This window comes from Sprattus sprattus, assembly GCF_963457725.1.
Source record: "Sprattus sprattus genome assembly, chromosome: 2".
NCBI lineage: Eukaryota > Metazoa > Chordata > Actinopteri > Clupeiformes > Clupeidae > Sprattus > Sprattus sprattus.
The window spans coordinates 31,425,166-31,449,335 of NC_137921.1; the positions used below are offsets into that span (position 1 = coordinate 31,425,166).

General features: G+C 42.4%; 3 protein-coding genes across 4 annotated transcripts in view; 1 reads left to right on the plus strand and 2 right to left on the minus strand.

Moving 5' to 3' along the window:
- Positions 1-1,205, minus strand: part of ddr2a (discoidin domain receptor tyrosine kinase 2a) — a 43,758-nt gene extending 42,553 nt beyond the window's left edge. The window contains exon 1 of the mRNA XM_080860558.1: positions 1,089-1,205. The gene's annotated coding sequence lies outside the window, so the exon portion shown is untranslated. The remainder of the gene's footprint in view (positions 1-1,088) is intronic.
- Positions 1,206-3,166: 1,961 nt separating this feature from the next.
- On the minus strand, positions 3,167-16,319 carry uap1 (UDP-N-acetylglucosamine pyrophosphorylase 1). 2 transcript variants are annotated; one of them, XM_080860452.1, is made up of 11 exons: positions 16,210-16,319; positions 15,169-15,475; positions 13,602-13,806; positions 11,974-12,149; positions 11,380-11,552; positions 8,564-8,757; positions 7,551-7,691; positions 6,194-6,382; positions 5,611-5,652; positions 4,651-4,717; positions 3,167-4,463 (listed from the first exon to the last, which is right to left on the minus strand). In XM_080860452.1, exons 2-11 carry the CDS (start codon positions 15,443-15,445, stop codon positions 4,371-4,373), a joined length of 1,557 nt encoding a protein of 518 aa, XP_080716578.1. In that variant the 5' UTR covers positions 15,446-15,475; positions 16,210-16,319; the 3' UTR covers positions 3,167-4,370. The 2 variants fall into 2 exon arrangements, with proteins under 2 accessions (XP_080716578.1, XP_080716579.1); XM_080860453.1 differs by lacking the exon at positions 5,611-5,652.
- A 1,056-nt stretch (positions 16,320-17,375) lies between these two features.
- On the plus strand, positions 17,376-23,254 carry uhmk1 (U2AF homology motif (UHM) kinase 1). The gene is made up of 8 exons (XM_080860800.1): positions 17,376-18,316; positions 18,851-19,143; positions 19,530-19,721; positions 19,921-20,015; positions 20,239-20,315; positions 20,904-21,002; positions 21,248-21,336; positions 21,438-23,254. The coding sequence occupies exons 1-8, from the start codon at positions 18,013-18,015 to the stop codon at positions 21,582-21,584; spliced, it is 1,296 nt and encodes a 431-aa protein (XP_080716926.1). The 5' UTR covers positions 17,376-18,012; the 3' UTR covers positions 21,585-23,254.
- Positions 23,255-24,170: the final 916 nt, after the last annotated feature.

The following is a 24,170-nucleotide window of genomic DNA, read 5'->3' on the forward strand; positions in this document are numbered from 1 at the left end:
TATTTCTGATAACTTGAAGCACATGTTGAGGCCTTGGAGAGTTCATCCCTGGATATTCCCAGCAGTGAGGTCATGAACCGTGTCCAATGCAAACAAGGCTGCTCGGAATAGGATGCGGGTCACATATCAGGGCACCTTGACCTTGCAGTATTTTGATTCTGCCACAAACACCTCTAGAGCATCGAGTGTGGCCATGACAACGGAAGTCATCAGTGGCAGCAATAGAGACACAAAGAAATGTGCACAAATAGCTCTAAGGAACATTCCAATTAGGCCTACTATAAATGTGGTATGAAAACTGTTGGGGGACCATGACAGACATACAACACTGACAAAATATAAGTAATTAATATTTCAGTGCCATTCTGGGTTTTACTGTTTTAGAAATTACCTATGATGTCAGTTTGAATGTTGCAGTCCAAATGCACTCATTTTGGACCACTTAAAGGTGTGCAGTGTTTGCTGGAGAAATATGAGTGAACATTAGTGTTATTTATAAATAAAAATAATATGTATTTTGAACTAATGATTACGAGATTTATCTAATCTATAATTCACATAGTAAAGGGTCAATATACACAATAAAAACCTTGGCAGCAAAGGAATGATTTCAGTCCATAAGTCCATAGGTAGAATAATACACATCCTATGCAAAGTGACATGAAGTTATAAATAATTCTGAGATGTGTCTTTTATATGTCTGTAAACTGGAAGTTTCTATTCACTAGAGTTGCACATAGCCACCACATCAGCCATTCTCCAAAACAGCTGGTTTGCACCAGTTCTTTCACAGTGAAGTCCTGAGCGATAGTTACTCTGCAATCTGCTATTTTGGTCTGCCATGCAAACAGCAACTAATACAGAGAAAGTAGACACAGATACACTAAAATCAGTTACCAAAATCCTTAGACTTACTCACTGAAATTAATCCAGCTCAGAATAAATATATGTTCCTATTGCCACAGACGAACTTCAGGGCTTAAGAATTCAAGAGCTGTATAATTCTTGCATTATGAAAAGAAAAACAAACAAACTCGCACACATTCATCAAATGAAAGAGCTAGTTTAAAGACACCATCAAGACCTACCTCTGAAGAGCTTCCTCTCTCAAACCATTTGTCCCAAGAAGTTCGTAATCCAGTTCAGCCAGTGTCGGAGAGCGGGTGCTAGAATCCTTTCCCTCAAGCTCCTCTCTCAGGGCGAACTCTCAGGACTGTGAGCTGATGTAAGACACCCCTGGAAAAAAAAAAGAAAAAAAGAGGAGGAGGAGGGGGGGAGACACACAGCTAGAGCTGGAGTGAGAGGGAGACCAAGTGAGAGGGAGAGGGAGAGAGGGAAAGAGGGAAAGAAACTTTACATTCTGAAGATTCCTGGGAGCATGCCAAAGTCCCAGAATTCCACATGCCATACATAAGGTTCCAATTAAGTCAGACTCTAGTGACCAATCTGCAGAGTTTTCCCCCCCCAATTTGTTTTGTTTTTGACAGCCTAAGGCAACAGTGAAAAAGATCCTAGGTCACAGCAGCGACAGTTCATGGGAAAAAAAACTGATTTTGAGCTTGATGTGAATCTCATAGCACATTGTTGTGTATGAGCCCAATATCAGTGCAAAATGGATGCTTTCTACTTTTTATTCATATTTGTATGGATTATTTTTGTATCAAAATGAGACAAAATGGTGTATTTTAGCAATTTTGAAAAATGCATTTTACTCTTTATGAATAGAAAAAACCCTAATAGCATATTGACAATATATCCACTGCAGCTAGCAGTATCACTCACAAGTAAGCTATTCTTTAAAAGTACTGTTTTAATGTGCAGTCACTCTGTCGCTACTTCAACTTTTTTTTGACAAAAATTCATTTTACGGGGATGACATCATCTCCTTCAGCAGTCTGAGGAGCAGGAACATATCTTTAAAGGGTAGATCCCCCCTCCCCCCCCCCCCCCCCCCCCCCCCACACACACACACACACAGGGGAGGAGGAGAAGGAGAACACTGCACTTTAATGAGGAAAGCAGTGCTGTTTCTCTGTACCTCTGGTTCTGACACGCTCAGAGATTTATCCAAGAAGAATGTGTAATTTTCAGTTTGGTCTGGAAAGTAGATAAGAACTGTTTTAGGAAATGGTGACCTCTCTTCACCAGGGGATGGATGCTAATCCCTCAAATCTGACCTTCAGGAAGTAATAATTTGTAATTAAATAGACATCAGCTGATCTGAAATAATGCCTGCAGTCACTGTTGAGACAAATATTGATCAGAAATGTGAAAGTGTGCTAATTACTATGATCTTCAAGTTTCAAAAAGACAGATGATGAATAATAAGATATCACAATTCTGGTTATAAAAATGTGCATTCAGCGAAACACATAATCATCATTGCAATAAATTTCACATTCTCAATCTCAACCCGCCTGTTCTAAAGGAAATCTCAAGTTTTGATCTTGAACAAAGTCAGCCTATGCGGTGACTGCCTCCATTCTTCTGCTCCATACATGTCTGCACTAAGCCCAGTGAAGCGACCAATTACATCTGCAGCTGCTTCTACCAGACACATCTGTTCCAAAATATAAGCTTGAGTTGCCCTCAGGTCCTCCTTATATCTGAAGATGTGAGTCATGCAGGCAGATTTCTGATGGCAAAACTGACACACGTGGCCTATAGAGGGTTTTACTTTTAGGACCCCTACTAAGAGGAAACTGAGCGCAGGTCGAATGCATTCACATTGGAGTACAAAAAATGTAGTGTTTGTCAAGAACTCATCCTTATTAAAAAGGCTTCTCTGAAGAGCATGACTCTTTTCTCCCAACTGTCAACTCGTGGCGTTTTACGCTGTATGTCATCTTTGTTCTTCAGAAGGAAAGGGAGGGCATGTGATGTGGGAATGTGACATCTATTCATTAGCTGTATATAGCTGCCACTGTGGAAATTGCATGTCAATCATACTTGCACATTAGTCACACCCTGTTGAAGTGAATACAGGGGTCTAGCTCACTATCTATAGCGATCACTAGCTATAGTTCATCTATTACATTATATCCTTTATTATCTTCTTTCTTGATGAAGATATTTGGATCATGTGCAGGTGTAGGGAATTAGTAGGACATCATTATCTCAGTCTTTGCACAGCACATAAAACACAGCAATGAGAGTTACTTCGGTATTGGTTTATTTAGGTGAAGACAGACAGACTCCTGTGTGTACCATCTGAATGTTTTGGTATGCCAACTGCTATAACAACAAACGGAAAAGGAGAAAAATATTTATTTTCTTTCCATAAGGTCTGTTGAATTCAAGAGATAAAAGAGGGGAAAAGAACGGGAGAGAGAGAGAGAGAGAGAGAGAGTGTGTGTGTGTGTACGGGGGGTGGGTCTGTGGAGGAGAGAGCAGACACAGTTGCAGAGTCGGCATGGGAAACAGTGGAGTGGAGAAAAGGACAGAGGCAGGGTAGAGGAAGGAGAAGAGGAGAGGAAGAAACGTGAGTAGCAGAGACAGGACAGAGATGTGAGGAGGGAGGGAGAGAGAAAGAGAGAGAGAGGAGAAGAGAGCGAGTTAGAAAGAGAGCGCGAGAAAGAAAGAAAGAGAGAGAGGAGAAGAGCACGAGAAAGAGAGAGAGAGAGAAGAGCAAGAGAGAGAAAGAGAGAGAGAGAAGAGTGCCAGAGAGAAAGAGAGAAAAGAGAGAGAGAGAGAGAGAGAGAAAGATGGGGGAGTTGGCTGCGAGGAGCCACAGAGCACATTTCCTGAATGGCTGCGGCGGTCTAGCAGGCTCCGGCCCATCTGAAACCTCCCTCATAAACCATGTGCTGGAAATTCTGATTCAACGATCCTGGATCCCTAATCCAAAAAACATACCCATCAAACACACACACTCGCCGGGGGGAACTCAACCGTGCGCTTAATCAAAGTCCTGCTAGTCCATCCTCCAATGGGTGAAACTTACATAGAAAGAAAAGTTTTCATCCGAGTACATGGTAGAGCAGAGAGACGTGGAGCAACTTTGGCAAAAGACAAACGGTTTGACAAATTACGCCATATAGGATATCCCACAAACCATCCCTACGTACCCTTCGTACAATAACAATAATCATAATAACATTTGATCTCATTCATTGTTCTGTGCTGAAAATCTATGTACAATTGAAGGGATAAATGCAAATATTGGCCAGAACCTGTGACAAGGTGCAGATAAAAAAAATAAGTCTTCACAAAATAAATATCTAAATCTTTTAACAGGGTTTTGTGCAGTTGGCTACAAGATGCCTCCTTCCTTCATTTTATTGCACAATAACTTCACAGTTTCCCCAGTTCGAGAGGCAAACAGATGAAGGAGTTTCCATTTGGTTCTTCGACTGCCGCCATCTTGTTCCTCACAATCCGTTCTTGACCAGTTGATGGAGTCCATCCTTGTCAATGACCAGTGTGGGGCGAAACTCGACGCCTTTCACCAATTCTTCCAATCCCTGCCAAAACAAAATTATTAGGCCAGGTTTTAGTGTGAGAGACATCCTGTTCTCAGGTCAAATAAATAAACTACATTATGACAGTTGTAATAGATTTATTGACATTTTAAAACTCTCTAAGGCTAATGCCAAACTTAGCCTTCTAACAGTTGGAATGGATTAAAAACGGCAGAAGCTGGCTTTGTACCTCTCCCCCATAGGAGACAAGTGGAGAGATCTCGCATTTGATTGGTAGTTCTGTGCCATCCTTCAAGCTGTGGGGGAAAACAGTCAAACTGAGTCAAAGCAAGAATAGGTACAGGAGAGGTCATATTGACATGTAGCAGGTGCTTCAGACCAACAGCCTAGTCTGAGTCCATGAACTACTGAAGGGTTTGTCTTCGTGGCATTGGTCAGCTTACTTAAGTAACAATGTAGATGAACTACACTAATAATATATATATATATATATATATATATATATATATATATATATACACAACTTATTATTTTATATCTTTTGCCTGATATTTGCATGGCCTGTAGTGAGGATTTCTACACTTGTGCTGATACAGAGCTACAATGTTACATGAATTTGACAGTAGGAATTTGGAGTGAACGAAATCATTTCGATCATTTATTTTCACTAATCAACATACCTTCAAATCACATACTTGGATGTGCAGTGAAGTACATGTTTAGGACTATGTTTTTTTTTTCAAAGAATGTTTATTTCATTGCAAGGCTTAAAATAATACATTCTTCCACTGGACATTAATCATGGGTTTAAGAGAGAAAGACAGAGAGAGCGATTGAAGAGAGCGAGGACAGAGATGGAGAAAACGGACATTTGATTTGGAGGTGCTCCATAACCATGGATTTGCACACATGAGCATCATTTCCCTGACTGCATGACATGCCTAATTCCCCCACATGCATAGCGTTCTGTCTGTTAGTTAGCGACAGAGAGGACCAATCCCAGCAAGAACCTGTTGGCACAAGGGCCACGGACACCCACCACCACCTCAGTCAGGTCGAGGTACCTGTCCCATTTTCTGTGATGGCTAGGTTAGCGGCGAGGTCTAACTGTGAGGGAGAAAAAAAAAAAAGAAAAGCGGAAGCCCCACCACCATGCACTTAAAAAAAAAAAAACACAGGGGATAGTTACTTCTGGGTGACACCGGGTGAAACACTCCCTGCTGGTCCGTGTCTAGAAATATTACACAGGAGATAACATGAATGAAAAAATAAAAGATGTGGACTAATAAATGTATTTGGTGTTTTTACATGGCACTGGTTGTGGAGGTGACATAAAAAAAGAAAGGTTAAAAAAAAAAAAAAAAAAAAAAGGTGATATCAGAAATTGTATTAAATGATTAACTGCATTAGGATACTCTTCATTCTGGGCTGCCCACCCTGGGTGGTTGTGTGCCCAAGCACATTGCTTTGGCTCACATCAAGACAGTTGGTTCATCAAATCAAGGCAAGTTCAGCAACAAAATATTCCTGGAGAATTTCGCACAGCATTTTTATGCAGTACAAGTGTGCATGTTGAATAATTCTTTCTTTACAATCATTTGACTAGTGTGGAAAACAAAAAACGAATGTACTGTACAATTGTTTGGGAATTTAGTATGCATTGACATGGTCTGTCCGTGTGTGCGTGTGCGTGTGCGTGTGCGTGTGTGTGTGTGTGTGTGTGTGTGTGTGTGTGTGTGTGTGTGTGAGTGTGTGTGTGTGTGTGGTCGCACCTGGGGATTGCGGGGACTCGTGTGCCGTTCTCATCGATGAAATGTCCGCCGGCATTGAGCACCCACCGGTGATGGAGGGACATGAGGGCGTGGCGTGCCGTGGTGGGGTTGTCCTTCCCATCCTGGCTGTCCGCGTTCTTCAACGGAGAAAACTCATCCTCTCTCAGCACCTCGTACACCGCAAACTTCCTGGGAAGAAGTACAGTTCTAGACGGTCAATGAATAGGTACTTGACCAGTCAGTCTGCTTCCTACGCAATGCCACTAGAAGCATGTGGCTAGTCTGATCCGTAGCTCACAACGGGCCCTTCATTTTCCACATTATGCCCTTTGAATGGGCAAGGAAAATAACCTTGATCCAAAAGTGCAAAGCCTACATTTAAGGCCCTAAATGAAAGGCCTTACATTTCAGACAAACCTGTGAGCTCGGGTCCAGTCCAGTGAAGCCATATGTTCTGTGGTCAGTACTTTTGTGCTTCTTTGTAACTTACCTTGTGAGCATGCATGACACCCAGGATGCTCAACCAGTTGAGCTCTGAAGGTAACATCTGAAGGCCTCATGTAGGTCTGCTCTTTGAACTGGAGTAGCCATGGAGTTTGAATTTTGATTGATCAATATCTGATTGCACTCTGAATGAACTGACTACGAAAAAACAGCTTGAAGTCCTTGACCTCAAGACAAACAAAATGGAGGAGGAATCCCTCTGCAAGATGCCGTTGGGTTCTAACAAGGCTTCCCAATAGCTGCATGACTCCAGGCTGACGTAATGGCTCCTGGTGGTAACGGAATTTCTATGAGCTCCTTAACTAGAGCCAGGGCACTGAAGGGCAGTGAGTCGCAATGTCTGCTGCACTGAGCGCTCCTGGGTTCAGCCTCCTACCAGTACCTTGAAAAAAGACTGTTACGCAGTGATTTTAAGGTATCTTATAAACCTGGAAAAGAAAAATGTAGGGATTTCAAACAGTCCTTCCTTCTCTTGTTTAAGAGAGGGAAGGAAGTAAGACAGCATTTTAAGAGTTTTCAAACAGGGCCTAGGGCTTGTTGGGTCTGCCAGTAAGGAAGTTTGGGTGTAAACAAGCTGTCTACATGAACTCAGAATGTGTGTGTTCCTTCATATGCATGCATATAAGCATATGAATGAAGCCAAGTGGCAAGTCAGGTGGCTATGTTACAAATGTGTGTTACAGTGTGTAAATGTGTGTGTTTCAGTATATGACCGAGTATGGGTGTGTTGAGGTTTGGGAGTAGGCTTGTGGACCTGCTGTTATGCAAGTGGAGATTCAGTGTGTGTGTGTGTGTGTGTGTGTGTGTCTGTGTGTAGCACATGGGCTGGAAAAAAAATAATTGCTTCACTTACTTGGCAAACTGGAAGATGTCAAAGACAAATTTTTCCATTTTAATCCCGTTGGGTTTGTCGGGTTTGATTAGCTGGCCTTGTGTGTCCACATAGGGGATTTTCTTCTGTGCCACATGGTGCTGAAGCTGAGGCTCATAGGTACTGGGGGGAGGACAGATGCAGAGATGGAGCCAAAGAAGGGGGGGGGAACCAGACGGAGACAGACAGACAGAAGGAGACAGACAGACAGACAGATACAGGAAGAGACAGACAGGATATAAAAAAATGGAACATGTACTTTCTGTTCATGTTGCTCTCATAAAACTAAGAATGAGAGAAAGATGGAGTGAGAGAGAGAGAGAGAGAGAGAGAGAGAGGAGAGAGAGAGAGGCAAAGGAGAGACTGGCAAATACATCATGCATTTCAAATACCAATGTCCAGACATACAAAAATTACAGATGTGTTTTTTTTTCATGATCTTATATTCTGGGCACATATTAAAATAATCACTACCTTGATGACAACTAACAATATTGCAGGGCTCTTAAGATATGGAAATCAAGGTACTGTGCCTAGCAACAACCCATTTACCAAATACCTGCCCCAATCTGGATTCAATGTACTGTACCCAGTAGGCCATCTTTGTGGGGGAAAAAACAAACGATAAAATCTAACTAAGAATAACCAGGCCCATGACCCACATGGAGTTGTCATAAGAATACATCCTTGTTTCAACCCTGACTAATGTAGTTGCCACATGGCATTGTACAGTGCAGGGGCCGTTTCTGTCAATTACAGTTGACATCGTGCCTCCCTGTCTGCAAGAGATGATGCCATCCATTTTCCATTTTGATTTACGAATATTAGACACCATGGTATGAGCGTTTACACTATGACTACTATAGCTCTATGCCAGGGAGTTTACTTTCAATTACTGCTCATTATTTTACCCTTCAGTTTATGAGCGAGTGGGTAAGCGCGAGACAGCACTGATGTCGTGCGTGAGTCACACTCTGAGTGGGGGCCTGACTCACTTGACGATGTCTCTCAGGAACGACAGGCTGAAGAAGTGATTGGCCACGTTGCCGGCGTTGAACATCAGCCGCCCATCCGAGCTCCGTCGCTCTGCCGTTGCCAAGGTGATTTCGCTGTACTCCACCACCTGGTAGCGTCCGTCCACTTTGCAGACCACGCCCACAGCCTCCGTTGGATTGGTCTTCTCCACTACCTGCGAGTGAGTGAGGTCACAAGAGCAGAGGCCGTCGGGTCCATGAAATAAATGGACGTCTGTCTACAGGAGTTATTTATAAACAGGCCACCACCCCAGTCTGGCAGGCTTGGTGCAGATGTCAGAAATGGTTTCGGCAGGCTTCACAAAATATGGATGTCATTCCATCTCACATACATTGCAAAATTACAAAATTCCACCATGTGATTTAGATGTGGGACACAGCTTATTTGCACCACTCAGTAATGGTCATGCCGTGTAAAAGGAAAGCACGGTACCCCAACATCTCCCATGTTAATGTAAAACAGGAATCGGCATTACACGGACGGAGAGAAAAAAAAAGGGCCCAGAGTCCATCTGCGAGCTACAAATTACAAAGTTCACTGTTGATGATGGGTTTGTGTTGGGGAGGAGGCTTCGAGCTGGAAGCCACATTAGCGGTATACTTTACAATTTACAATGAGGCGGGTGGTCTGGCCTTTCATCCTGCAAGGCCCTCTTCACCACAGATTCCCCGGAGTCACGAAGGAATTGTTTCCTTACCATTTCGCCCAGAACTCAACGACACAGTTTGACTGAGTGGTATACAGACATGAATTTGGAAAGGTATTTCTCTTGATTGCACTGACCAAAGCCTTCGTGTCTCGAACATTGAATTTAGAGTGTGCACGCAAAAAAGAAAGTTGCCATTATTTCCTGGGTAATTGTGGATTAGTCACTGGTTGGGTGCCCTATAGAATGACGAATGCTTTCAATGCCACATCACAGGATTCTTGGGAAAGTGCCCAAACTCTTTTTCAAATGATGTACTCCCTTTGCACGGACTGTCATTCAGCGTTCTACCTTTAAGAAGAGGGACCTCTATAGAATATCCCTATACATAACCTAATCATAACACACATACATATTCATATCCAACCCAAATTTAACATACTGTACATATATTTAATCAAATCATAACTCGCATATATACATCTAACCGAAATATAACATACCTATATTCTTGGCAGGCGATTCTGTGGCATTTCCTTAACATCTGACCGGGCAAAGCCCACTGCCAAGAAAATAAATGACTTTGACAGCTTTAAATCAATTGGGACGTTTTCCTGGTCCAATTTTATGTTGCTATAAAGTTGATGGGCAAAAATGACCAAGAAATAGTTGGCATCAATCAGGGGGAACCAGAACACTAAGCTATGTGTTTCGCTGGCCATGTAGTGCCGTTGAACATCTTTGTCTGGTTTGAGAGTTTTGCGGGTGTGCAATCGCTAACCTGCTCTAAGGAGGGGGAAAAGGCAAGTAATGACCAACTGGGACAGACAGAGTGTGAAGGAATGTCCACAGATGTGAAGAAAAGGTAGCCTTATGACAGCTTATTGCAGCTTATTCCCCTCATCGTAGCCACTGGACTGAATCAGGCGGTGGAAACAAGCGTCCCAGAGACGGGGGCCAGCAGTTCCTCCATCCCTGTGGAGCCCTGAGACTTTTGTAGACGCATCAGTTATGTCTAGTGGACAGTAGGGCCAGGTGCATACTGAGGCCATATGCGAACACTTGGGCAACATATCAGTACGCAAGGCGCTGATATGAAGCTACACTGTTAGGATTTTCAAGGAATTTAAAGCAATTTGATCAAATAGGGAACATAGTTTAAACAATTACTGTGACACATGCTTAAACACTCACAATTATATGTACAGAGTTACTTTCTCACACTTTCTTAGAGCTATATTCAGTGTAAACAATTACTATGACACATGTGTGTTACTTCCGCACGTTTTCTTAGAGCTGTATGCACAACAGATGCGGACTTTATGTCTAAAGAATATGAGAGCCTTTTTAGTTACTGCTGTCTGTGATAACCCTTAAAAACACATATTCACACTTCAATGCACTGAATTATTTAAAAATCTTAGAACAACACTCATGTGTACTCTGCAGTTTGATATCTTAGCAGAAGCTATTAGAGTTTCCTGTTCCTGCTCCCAGTAAATTCTTCATGGTCACCCTTTTCAGAATAGTGCTCTATGAGAAAACCCATTGTGTGCAAAGGGAGGCAAACATTTTTCACATGGCACTTCATACTGTGCTGTGTTGCTTGCTGATATACTACGTTGCCTGGCAATGTTGTTTTAACACCAAATAGGCGATACAACTTTTATACACTCTATCAAGGTGCTCCACTTTCGTACCAAAAACCTAAGCTGCAGTGTTATCATTAGTGAAGTTGGTAGAACATGCTGTAAAGAACATAATGTTCACGTTTTCTTACTGACACGGCCTGGACTACCCATTAGCGCCTTTAAAATACAATAGCACCACCCAGTGGTGAAGTTTAGTAAGTGCAAGTTTGACAATGGTGCTAGTTACCCTTAAATGTGCTCTTAAGTTTTTACTGCTTTATGTTTGAATAAGATGACAAGAGTTCATGGACTAACAATTAAGTAAACATTTAACACTCCTAAATGCACAATGTTGAAACCTGTCAAATGTGTATCACAATAACTGGATAATATACCTAATCCATCTTTTATGTACAGTATGTCTGTTAACCCTAAAACTCTAGCGTTACGACTCTAAAAGCATGTTAAAGACCAGCAGTAAAGTGTCACCCAGGCTAACCTTTGCTCCACAGTCGGCTCCCTTCAGCGCACAGAAGCCGATGAAGGCTGGGTCGGCCACCTTTACTAGGATATTGTCCACGCAGTACACGTGGATACAGCTGACACCCCTCCCCTCCATGTCCTTGATTGTGTTCTGGGTGCCGAGGGCCCTGTACAGACCCCCATTGCCATCTGAGATCGGAGAGAAGCATTTCAATCATACAGACTTGAAAGACCAAGGATACAGTGCACCGGGTTACAAGGACACACCCAAGGAGCCGGATTCATCTCTGTCCGGTTGAATGTGTACGTGAAGAAGATTAAGATCATAGAAATGACAACCCTACTATAAAACTAATAAAAAAGCCGGGCACACTGCCCCGGCAGTGTCATCAAATCTAATTGTACAATGTAAAAGTAATGTGTGAATGGAAAATAACTAATTTATAGAAATAGATTTTAGAGGGCTAAAGAAACAGATAATATATTCTTGAATGCAAATTGGACCAGTCCATTCAAGTGCCTTTTACTCAAAAGACTTTCAAGTGCTGGAAAGAAGACAAGCTAGTTGGACCCTTTCCAAACACATCGTAAATCTCTGATACCATCTTACCTGGAGCCATAGAGAGTTTCCCCTTACTCTCCAGGATGATTTTACCACTGTAATCCATGGCTGGAAGCATGCCTTGCTGGAAGATTATAACATCATTTTGGCTGAGGCCAAAGTAGTTGTGTTTTGAGAAGAACTCTTTGGTAGCCTCCATTGTTCTCCCACTTGTCATTATGTACCTAAAGGATTATTTATTGATTAGTGTGGTCATTGTCATGTCAACAAGTTTAAACTGTCAAAGCCTATGTACATGTTGGCAATCAAATGGAACGGACGTTACACAGAGGTCACACATTTTGTACTTTTCTGAGGAAAAAGATTTCAGGCTTTCAAAAGGCATGTTATCAAATGTTCAATTCTATAAATGCGTATGCAGTTGCTCAGCACCATATTTTTTTTTTTGTGTGCAGCTCATTCAGGTTTCTTCGTCACCACTCCACGTAAAAAGAACAGTTTGGCCCAGGGCTACACAAGCCATGTCATTTGTAATGTCATGTGGTATGTCATTTCTTTTCTGCTTCTATCTAGAGCAGATAATGACATAGTAATGAAAATAGCCATGAGCATCCTCTATACAGTGATCGACCAGGAGGAAATTAGATTAAATGAGTAACCTTAATAAAGTTAATCACAAACATGGCACAGAAAACAGGGTACGGTAGTTGTGCCAGTGAGTCCTGTACGGTGAAAATTCACTGTAGTTACCTCAGGACTCCAGAGTTCCATGTTTTAGACAAACAACAACAACAACCATTGCAATCTTGCTCACTCCCAGCACAAGGCTGAAAGTGAAGTAATATCAAACACATGGCACAAGGTTTATATAGACAGAAGTTTGCGTTCAGCAGGGATAACCACGTGTTGGAAGAAGCACAGTTCGACCCTTCTTATCACCTCTGGTCTAAACATGCTCTTGTACATATGCAGACTTAGTCGCACCTAATGATCTAAGTTACACACACACAAACGGACACGCACACACACACACACACACAGACACACACAGACACACACAGAAAAGCCAAGTTCCTGCTTTCATAAGCACAAGATTAATACAAGGAATATATTAATACAAGGCACTTGATTAATTCATTCTTAAGTCATTAACAGTGCTTGGAAATGATCTCCATCAAGTCCTGTACAGCTCACTCAAGGAGAATGTGCATGCTGATTATCATGCAGGTATGTGCACAATTAATTTCCGAGAGATCACAGCACGGAACTTCCCTGTGATCCGTCCACATGCAAGTGAATGAGTGCAGACATCAGAGGCATGTGACCTAACTGCTCTCTAGATGAGATAAAGGCCAAGTGCATTTAATGACATGCAATTCTTTTGAATTGTCATGGAAGAGCACGGGGTTTCTCGGAAAATAACACTTCCTGGATGGAACTAGAATTAGACTTCAACAGAAACAACATCCACATAACAGCGCAATACAGTAAGATGAACCGTCATAAATACCTCCCTTTAGCAATCACAGAATTAGTTTATATAGGCAAAGCTATCAAACTCAACAGTATCTTGCAAGTGCTATCTAAACTAATTGACCTACTGATACAACTTGGCCTTGATTGTGGCATGAGGAACATCCATTGAGCCAGTCAGTGTAGCAGCAGCAGCAGCTTACCAGGGGATGCAGCACTTGGTGTTGTGCTGCAGCTCAGCGAGCTGCTGGAGCTTCAGGATGTGCTCGGCCTGGATCTGAAAGAGGGTTTTGTGCGAGGGCAGCCCAACGTCGTACATGCCTTTGGGGTATGAGACGCCCAGTCGAGTACCCTGCCCGCCAGCCAGCAAAAGAACGGCAACTTTGTTCTGGGAAATGCAGCGGAGTCCTGGAGAGAGAGAGATGTTGTGGAGAGCAGAGAAAAAAAAAAAGAGGACAGAGAGAGAGAGAGAGCGAGAAAGAGAGAGAGAGAGCAAGAGCAAAAAGAAAGTCATTAAAGAGACAAAAGTGAATGGTTATAAAATCAGAGAGAAAAGAGAAAATAAGAAGAAATCACACACAGAGACAATAAACACACACATAGTGTGAAGACAGAGAGAGAGTGTGAGTGAGTGAGTGAGTGAGTAGTCCTATTAACACAGGGCAGTGTCCTTACTGACTTCACAGTCAATGAAAACAGAGGGATCATTATCCCAATTATAATTATCTTCTTTGACAGAGCTGCCCAGTGTGAAGCCAAAAACTGGACGTTTTTAATTTCTCTCAATCTTTTTTTTTTAATCTGTGAGCTTCAATGAGACATGTAAATGTCATATGTGTTGCATTCCAACGGATGTGTCAAACTTTCTTCAGTCTCAACAGTCTACCTCAGACAATCATTTCAACAGTCAACACATTTCTTTTGCAAATGCCATAAATTCAGGGTTAAACAGGGTTAAAACTGGGAGAATCTGGGGTTAACTGGGGTAAACTGCAAACTTAAAATGTCCAGTTCTACTTCACATAAAGTCAACCTAATTAAACAGTGGTTTCAAGTTGAACTCAAGTTCAAGTTGTCTTTTTGACAAAGTTAAACTGACAAGTATGTGTTCTTTCCACACATTAAAACCCTTATTGAGCATTTCAACAGCAAAACCATAGCTGGGCGTAATTCTTTGCTGTCTGTGAGTAAGAACTGAATACAGAAATGACACAATGTCGTATGACCTCATAAACGAGGGCGTAGTAGACCACTCTTGCGTCAACGGCCTAAATAATACCAGATGGTTCTACCCCCCCCCCCCCCCCACACACACACACACACTCACAGCCCACTGGTGGTTCTCTTCAGTGTTGGCCTCATCAAGGGACCCTCAGGGCTCCAAGCCAACACGAGGACCCCCACTTACTGGTTTCAACATAGCAAAGCCCTCATACTTGATTACTTCCTCAAGGCAGGATCTGATCCTCAAATAATGACTGTTTTCTCTCCATGTTTTTGGAGGCTAGGCCTCAACTGAGCCGTGTTATCTCTGTCATACTGGCAGTGTCAGAGTACCAAGTGTGAGGAGGATATTGCAGTAACACTATCTTGGAGGAGTGTTGTATAACATTTACAGAGTATATATCCATGAGTAGGTGAAAAGGAAGGCCATAGCTATTTCCTGCACACTTGCACCGCTCAGTACCAGTTAAGATGCAATAAAATCTAATTACACTTTCTGGACACTCGGTTTGGTTTCACATATGAAGAGGACACTATGACACTTACCCTCTTTCTCCCAATCTTTGAGAGACTCTCGATCGCGAGTCACACTCCCGAGAACTTCTCTGGGCACTGGCTCCATTCGACTATCAACCTTTTCTTGTTTAGCTTGACTGGACGTCTCCATGGCGCTCTTAAAGAATCCGCTGATCTCCTTGAAGTCCATGCCCTCCAGATCCTGGCTCATCTCGGTCTGTTCCTCTGGACTGAGCTCCTTCCAGAACTGCAAGAGGTGGGACTGCCCAGCCTCAGCCAGTCTTTCCCTCAATCTGTCTATGTCCATTCTTGGTATGTTCAAAGACACGCTCAAATGCTGGAGGGAGAAAAGGAACAGGTGGAGGTATACTCTGTGAACACCTGGTTTTCATTATCATTATATTCATCATTATATTCTACCCTGTTATTACATAGCTTATTCAGGGTCATCACTGCCCTCATTATATCTAAATCGTTAACATGTCAACTTGACCTAAGCTCATCCCCGAGGACATGATCAATGCACTGACCAACAATTCTACAGAACCAGACAGCTACCAAATAGATCTACAATGTAGCGTCAAGTTTATAGTCACCGTATTCTCAGCTTTAAATTTCACTGTTGTCGCGGTTTTTTGTGAATCGTATGATAACAGCGATCAGGCTTATACTCTCTGTAATGACTGGAGGGTATGTGGTGCTGGCATAGACACAACAAGTTTTGCTAGCCTAGCTAACAAACTTAACCAACCACTGTACATTTATGAATGACAGCCTGTCAGTTCAATCAACGTAAACGATTTCCACCAGAAAAGGAAATCATACACGTTAAGTTTCATCGCTTTGAGTGAAATGAACTAACCAGCAGCGTTTTTATCACAAATACAGCATAGCAATTCTATAGTAGAACTGAGTATATAGTAATTGCTAATGTGAAATTTGCTAAGACGCCAGCATTAAGACAATTAAGACAATATAGACAAGCAGCCGGCATCTTTCTAGCCAGCGGAGTGCTGTTTCAAAACAGTGCTTTCTCCTGAGTTGTAGATTAATCTGACACGATACTCTTACCTTTCTGCTCGTCCTGATGTATCTGTTTCTCTGCCACTCAGGCTGCCTGCCTGTCTGGCTGGACACATTCGTAGTGTTAAGTGACCCGCCCCTGATCCACCTCTTTCTTCCGTCACTTTGACGTGGCACAAGAATAACTTTATCCAAGGGAACACCCTTCAGAAACGAGTTCCGTTCCGCTAGCAACAATGAGCTCAGGAAATAAAACCAAATCGGAGAATGGCATACCAAATTAAAAGTTCTAACGTTATTGATGTTGCGATTGTTGATATTTTCAGTAAACGGTTGAAAGCAAACCATCACACTTCTTTAAGGTATTTGTGGCATCACTAAAAATTGTAATCTTTAATTACAAAAGTTCACTTGAAAGAAATAACAAGGCCTTTTTTTCAGACACAATGTTTCATTAGTAGAGTGTGGAAATAATGTAATAATTTGCCGGTTTGATGGACTATTTTTTAAAGATTTGTGGTGTAGTCCATGTTGAGATCCATCAATAATAAAATGTTGTATGCTCTGAAAACATTCCATCGCACAATTATCCAGACACAATCCTATCATCGATAGAGTGTGTCACACAGTGTCTTCCCACTGGGCACAATGCAGTTTATAAGATTAGTAATCTTTAAAATATTGGGGTGTAGCCAATGATAAAATGAATAACAGATAAACATGTCTTTATTGATATCTAGGATGTTCAGAACATAATCAACCTAACTTTTATTAAGATATAATCCTTTGTTTTTTCAGTGAGGTGTTTGTTAAATTATCTTCCTGTTGAACACAATGCAATTTCGTTTAGTTTATCAATGTTCCCTGTTTTAAAACACTTATATTATAAGTTTGTGGAATGAGTTAGTCCTTAAAAAAAATATTCGTTTTTGTTATCATGGCTATGCAATTAACTTTATGCAATTTAAGTTTCTTAAATACTAAAGCTGATTCATTTCGGGACAATTATCTCTAAATGTAGCCGGGAATCGAGACGGCTAATTTGTCTCCTAATTTGACTGACGTTGCTGTTGCTCATAACGCCGCACAAGAAAAACACCATTCCACAGATAGGCCAGAGAGCCCGTCTACCTATTTAAATGTTCTATGGATAAGCATAATAAAAGCGTTTCAGACTACGGCTTTGGGGTTAATCGTGTTGAAATGGGAAGAAGATGCAAACGCATTTAACAGTTGATTAACTGTATGTCTCTTACAAATGAAAACTATCTGGTAAAAGCAAACTTTAATGAGAACGGAAGTAGTTATTGGTTAATTTAGACCGATAACGTGATACTTCCGGTAAAATGGCGGGCTAAACAAACGCAAAATATCTAATCGAGTAGTGTTAAATAAGTATTATTTACAAGAAAATAAAATAACAGAAACTGCACTGTGATTGGTAAAGATATGTTATCGTTCAGGGACTGAATACATCGCATTTAGCTCCAAGGTGCATGGTACCTTAAGGTGGAATATCTCTGCCTTCTAAAATTAGCCGGGGAACAGAGCTAACTTACCTAGCGATAGCCAGCTTGTGTAGTCAAGATATCTAGTTAGCTCAAAGTGACTTTAGATATCTTGTTAAAACTTGAGAGTCAAGGCTGACACAAAATAATGGCAGCCATGACGCTAGGTGTAATTTGGCATACGATGCCAGAAACGTCTAAAGCCATCAAATGGAAATCCAGCTTGTAAGAACCTGAAAGTTATAGGTCGCTAATTTCGTGGTCAGTCACTGTTTAAGCTAGCTGACAGGTGTTCTCGTCTTGGCTGTTTGTGTAGTAGTTATCAGGCAAAGATATTGACTTCATGGCTTGCAGTTATGAATCAAGTGGGTCATTGTCCTCGGATGTTAGTGCAGCAGCAATGATGGCACCTTCCCCGGCGACCGTAGATCAGACCATGACACCGGTGTTGTACGAGATATTTGGAGAAATGTGGAATGTGCAGGCTCGGCTCGGTCAGGGTGTCTCGGCCTCTGTTTATCGTGTGAGCTCTGGCCGGTCAAGCACAGCTGCCGTCAAGGAGTTCCAGGCGGACACACAGGGTGGGGATTACGGGTACCACAAAGAAAGATCCGTGCTTGAAGACATCCAGGGACATAAGAATATAGGTACGTCTGCCATAATGGTGATTGCGATGCTATCATCTTCGTCAACATTTAGGGCATTTTAAGGGCTCGCTTCTGACCATTGAAATGCATGTACCTTCTCTTGGTACATTGCAGTGTTTAAAGCGTTATCCTTCAAGCAATATACTTAATCATAAAGGGTGTGATTATGGGTGCAGACTCTGTCAACCAGATTTGCCCTACGCCAGTATCATAACTGCGTTAATCTTATCGAATCACTTGTAACATGTCACACATTCTATTTGCACAATATGTTTACCAAATATACAGACACTGTCCTCTATGTTATACATGATTTCTTTAAAAAGGTCAATTGGTACAGAAATTAAATGTTGTTTTCCATGGCGGAGCAGGGCAGCAGGTTATCAGAGGGCATACCTCAAGAGATCAAATCGAGACAAGCTTTCATTTGCCCATTCATGTTAGAACTCAATCTGTTGCCGTTTAAGTTTTGAAATAGCACTTCATGAGTTTTGAATACTAATGCTGGTCTGCTGGGTTGTTCTCCACCCACAGTAACCCTGTATGGGGTGTTCACCAATCACAGTGCGGTTGGCGTGGCAACGCGCTGCCTGCTACTGGAGCTGCTGGATTTGAACGTGTCCGATCTGCTGGTGCGTGCCTCAAACCAGGGCCACTCCATGTGGATGATCCAGCACTGTGCCCGGGACGTGCTGGAGGCTCTGGCCTTCCTCCACCGCGAAGGCTACGTGCACGCTGACCTGAAGCCACGCAACGTCCTGTGGAGCGCCGAGGACGAGTGCTTCAAGCTCATCGACTTTGGTCTAAGCTACAAAGAGGGACATCAGGTGAGCTAGAGTGCCCGAGTTTTAGTCCATCAAAATGTTGCAGTGGCACTTAGGAGAGGCTGATATTATATGAGTGTAGTGTTGCTTTAGTGTTTAAATGTGGAGGCATAAAAACATTTTGGAAGGGTTTTTTTTTTTTTCCCTTTACTGTCATCTGCCCCTAAGGAACAGCTTAAAAATGTTTATAATGTTCGTCCTACAGTTAGAGGACAGTTGGCAAGATCTGATTAGCTCAGTATGCTGCTTTTACAACACCTCCTGTTGAAGGTTTCATTATCCATGAGGGTAATTAAGTATTTTTCTGAAGCATAATTACAATGGCTGATTTGGAGCATCATGTCAGTCTTCTAGATTTCATCTAACACTGCTTTGACCTTACCACTCAGGACGTGAAGTACGTCCAGACGGATGGGTACCGGGCTCCCGAGGCAGAGCTGCAGAACTCCCTGGCCCAGGCTGGGCTGGAGGTGGACAGTGGCTGCCCTGCCACTATAGACCTGTGGAGCCTGGGGATCATCCTCCTGGAGCTGTACTCCGGCATCAAGCTGAAAGAGACCGTCCGATCTCAGGAATGGAAGGTCAGTAGTGAAAGATGGGCGCCAGTTGTGGATGGGGGTGACTGTCTACAACTCTGCAAAATTTGATTGTGAATTTGGCCTCAAACCACACACTGATTTTTGAGTTACACATAGAAGTTGCTCCAGAATGTATGGTAACACATTTCTAATTTTATTGTCTAAGTTCACTAATGAGTCAAATTATTTTACGTCTTTGTAGGAGAACAATGCTGCGATAATCGATCATATCTTCACCAGGAACAGTATGGCCTGCCCCGCCATTCCGGTGTATCACCTCAGAGACCTTATTAAGAGGTACGCTGTCAAAGTGGTTAGATGAGAAGGTCTTTGTGACCAATATATCTGTTATGAGCTAGACATCTACTCATTGCATTCATGTGTCATGAATGTAGAGTTATGACATGGTGAAATGTACTTGTGTAGATGTTTTGGAGCCAGATATTGCTCTTGTGTTTTAGTGTGTGTTTTTGTTCGAAATCCCAACCCACTGTAAGGATGTGTTATCCGGTCTCTCCAGCATGCTCCGCACGGACCCCAAACTCCGAAGCACAGCAGACGCCGCCCTCATCAGCCCCTTCTTCAGCATTCCCTTCGGTTAGTTTTAAATACCAGACACACAGACACACAGGCACACAGCATATCATCACATGGTGGCCAAGGTCCACAGAGTCCTAATTGAAATATGATGGAATGTTTGCTTGAGAATCAAAATGCCATCGCATGAACTTCTACTGTGGACAGCCCTGATGGAATCTTATCTTAACATGCTGTCCATTAAAATGTATGGCCTCTATTGATCTGTTTTTTTCCACATTATTGTATAGTAATGTTTCATTAGAATTTTTTTGTTTGTTTGGGGGGGCACTGTGGCTCAAACAGTAGCCCCGTCCACATTCGGGCTTGAAGCTCAAGGAGCTTGCGGGTTCGAATCCGACCCGATGCCATTTCTCCTGTCCACTCCCCACCTCTTCTCCCTCTCATTTCCTGTCACAATCTTCACTGCTCTGTCAATTAAAGGCATAAAAAGCCCAAAAACTAAAAAAAAAGAATTGTTTTGTTTGCCAAGACTGTAAAACAGTACCTGAAAAGAAGTTATGGAGTTGGTGTAAAGTAGGACCTGAATGAGAAGCTCTTGTGACTTTGGGAGTTCAGTGGTTTAATGCCCAGATGCTTTCACTGCAGCTCCTCACATAGAAGATTTGGTTCTGCTACCCACTCCCGTCCTGAGGCTTCTCAATGTGATCGATGACAGTCACCTGTACAACGAGGATGAGTATGAAGGTGAGATCAACTTCTCCAGAGGGAAATGGGATGGAGATGCCATGACCACAAATGAAATCAACACCACAAATCTTTATCACTCTTAAGTGAACAAGCAAATGTTCAGAGTTAATGCATTAATGTTTATGTATATTGGCATGTCACAAAATTAGCTTGTCATTATTTAAATATCTCGAATATTTGTATGCCAGTTTTCTGTACTGTAAGGCGTCATTGGAATACATTCGGTCTTTTGCTCTAATCAGACATCGTAGAAGACATGAAAGAGGAATGCAAGAAGTACGGGTCTGTTGTCTCACTGTTAATCCCGAAAGAAAACCCAGGCAAAGGCCAGGTAAGGCATAGCCTTTTTTTAAGCCATTTCAGAGACTGGGGGGGGGGGGGGGTAATAGGAATTGTGAGGATTGTGAATTTCTGGTTGATTTTTGTCTCCAGGTGTTTGTCGAATATGCAAATGCTGGAGACTCCAAAGAAGCACAGAGGCTGCTGACCGGGAGGACGTTTGACGGCAAGTTCGTGGTGGCCACTTTCTACCCTCTGAGTGCCTACAAGAGGGGCTACCTGTATCAGACTGTGCAGTAAGGCCGCAAACACAATCTCTCCCCTGGATACGCATAATCACATGGCCTTCACCCATACCATCTCAGCTGGGCCAATGGCTTCCCCATCACAACTCAAAGTCTGATTTCACCGGGGAGTGTCTAAACATTCTGCGCCGTCCCACAATGTGAAGTGAAACAACAGTGGCTTATAATTATATGTGTAGCAACCGTGGAGCTGTGGTTCTGAAATTGGCATACTCATCGTTAACATGGATGTGGTGTATAGAAATCATGGTTTACAAGATGTAATGCGAGCAAGAAATACTTACTCATAATATGAACCCACATTTGCCCATTCTGGTTAAAATAGCTTGCTTTGAGGATTTCTGGTTTAAAACCACTAAATATGTTTTGTCTTCCCACTGGATGACCCAAAAATATGTAGGCTTGGGTTGCCTATGCTTGTTTAAATGTATTGGCCAGGTGTTCAGGATGATCTAAGTGAAGCAGGGGCCTACTTTGCACTGTGTTGTGTCAGTTGCATGGTCTCTCTTAGCCTGGCCATTACCAGCCTGTGACTCAATTTCATTCCGTCTTTCAGTCTGGGCCAACCCAATGCATTTTGGTTTCCGAGATCGGCGGGTGCTTATCTTGAGGTTTAAAATCATTGGAGTTCCCTTAACCAATCAGCAACGTTTAGTAAGCATTCGGTAGATTAAACTCTTCCCAAAGCCAGTTGGGAGAAGAGCTACGACGTCCTTTCCAATCATAAAACTTACAAGAAAATACTCTTGTTCTCCTTTTAATTTTCTGATGTTCTCGAGAGTTGAGACAACTTTTCCGATAGCTTTTCGTGTCTTTTCCTCCAAGGCGAGTTTTGCGTCACAGCTCTGAACTGTTCGCTGATTGGTCCTGCAAAATTTTGAGTTCTGGAGACGATTGTCAATGGGGTTGGGCCAGACTGAGTATGAGCTTGAAATCAATTCAGGCGGAAATACGTAGGCTGGTGTCACCAGGCTAGGTCTCTCTGGCGATTAAGCCTACATGTGATGAGAGCCAATGGACAAAATCCCACTGCTATTCTATTCCGTACCAAGAGCACAAACACTTTAAGCATCACAGCCTTTAGTAAACACAGTGAGGTGAACTGATGTCAGGCGAAAGGAATGGTTTGTCGGGTTAGGCTCATCATTGTTCATGAAGTGTGTCAAATTACGAGGGAGGCTCATTTCTATTTAAAGCAACAATCGACTCGCCTAGAAATCTAAACATGAAATATTTTGTTACCAAATAATTCCCCTCATTCTGAAAGAAAAAAAGGATTCCAAAGGTACCATTTCAAAATGGACCAAATTTTTCCCAAAGTGCTTTCTGTTACAAACACAAACTATACTGTTACTGGTACTTTGTGGTACATAATCGTCTTCTTTTGTACTCAATATTACATCTTATGAACCTGATGTATTCCTTTCAAATGTATTCAAAAAAAAAAAGGGGTACTCAATTTCTCTCGTCAGCCACCATTTCATTATTGCTTAGCTCTTTGAGATGACTCTGTGAAATGTTACCTCAGTGCTTAATATTCCTGATTGTTCTCAGAGGATCTGCATCTAAAACATGAATATGAGTTTTTTTCTGAATCAAATAATCAGTAATGATGCAATTCGTTTTTGTTGTTGTTGAAAACTTAGTTTGTGCTAGTATATGGTACTTCAGATGAGATGTACCCCCCCCCCCCCCCCCCCCCCCCCACACACACACACACACACACACTATCATTGTTGCATACAAAGGGCTTGATAGTGTTTGGCATTATGGTGAAGGTCAGAACGCCTTGCTTAGATACCATAGCTACCATAGTTGTCACTTCTGATGACTAACTGCTTTCAGTTGTGTTCCAACATTTTCAGGGTTGTTGATTTCGTGTCCAAAAGTATGAACTGAAGTGCTTTTAGGTAGTAACCACGCGTTGTGTGCGTTTACACTGTTTGACAGACTGCAAGATGCCACAACCCCCCCCCCCCCCCCCCCCCCATCCCCATTGCTGCCTTTGATTTGAGTGAACACAGAGCTTTGTTGAAATTGCGTGTGTGTGTGTTTTACAAACGTGTTGCTCAGTCTATAAATAATGTAGGCCTGTACACGTAGCAGTTATGAGGGATGTTGATTTCGATGACTCCTGGGGACACTAGGCCTGTGATGAACAGAAACAATGCGTAGCCATAGAGATGGGTGATATGGGGGGGGGGGGGGGGGGGGGGGTTGTGGCATCTTGCCAACACTCCACACTGACTCGAGTGGCCGCTCTGCCGCTGGAGAGCCCTTAGCTTGTTCTGTGTGTGTTCTGGTGTGTTTATGGCGTGTGGTGTACTATTGATATGCAAAGGTAGCGGCTCTCTAATCATCCATTACTGGAGAACAAACTGAAGATGGTGTTAAATAGAATTGTTTGCTGGAGGAGCTAATGATAAAAGCACATCAGCGTAAGCAAACAAATTAGTGCTTGTTGCGTAAGGGTCTACCTATAATTTAGCTGTTTTCGTCTGTGGAATATTTGGTTTAGCCCAGGGTACTTTATGAACATCTACTTTAGCTACACAACCAGTCAATATAGACGCACTGGTTG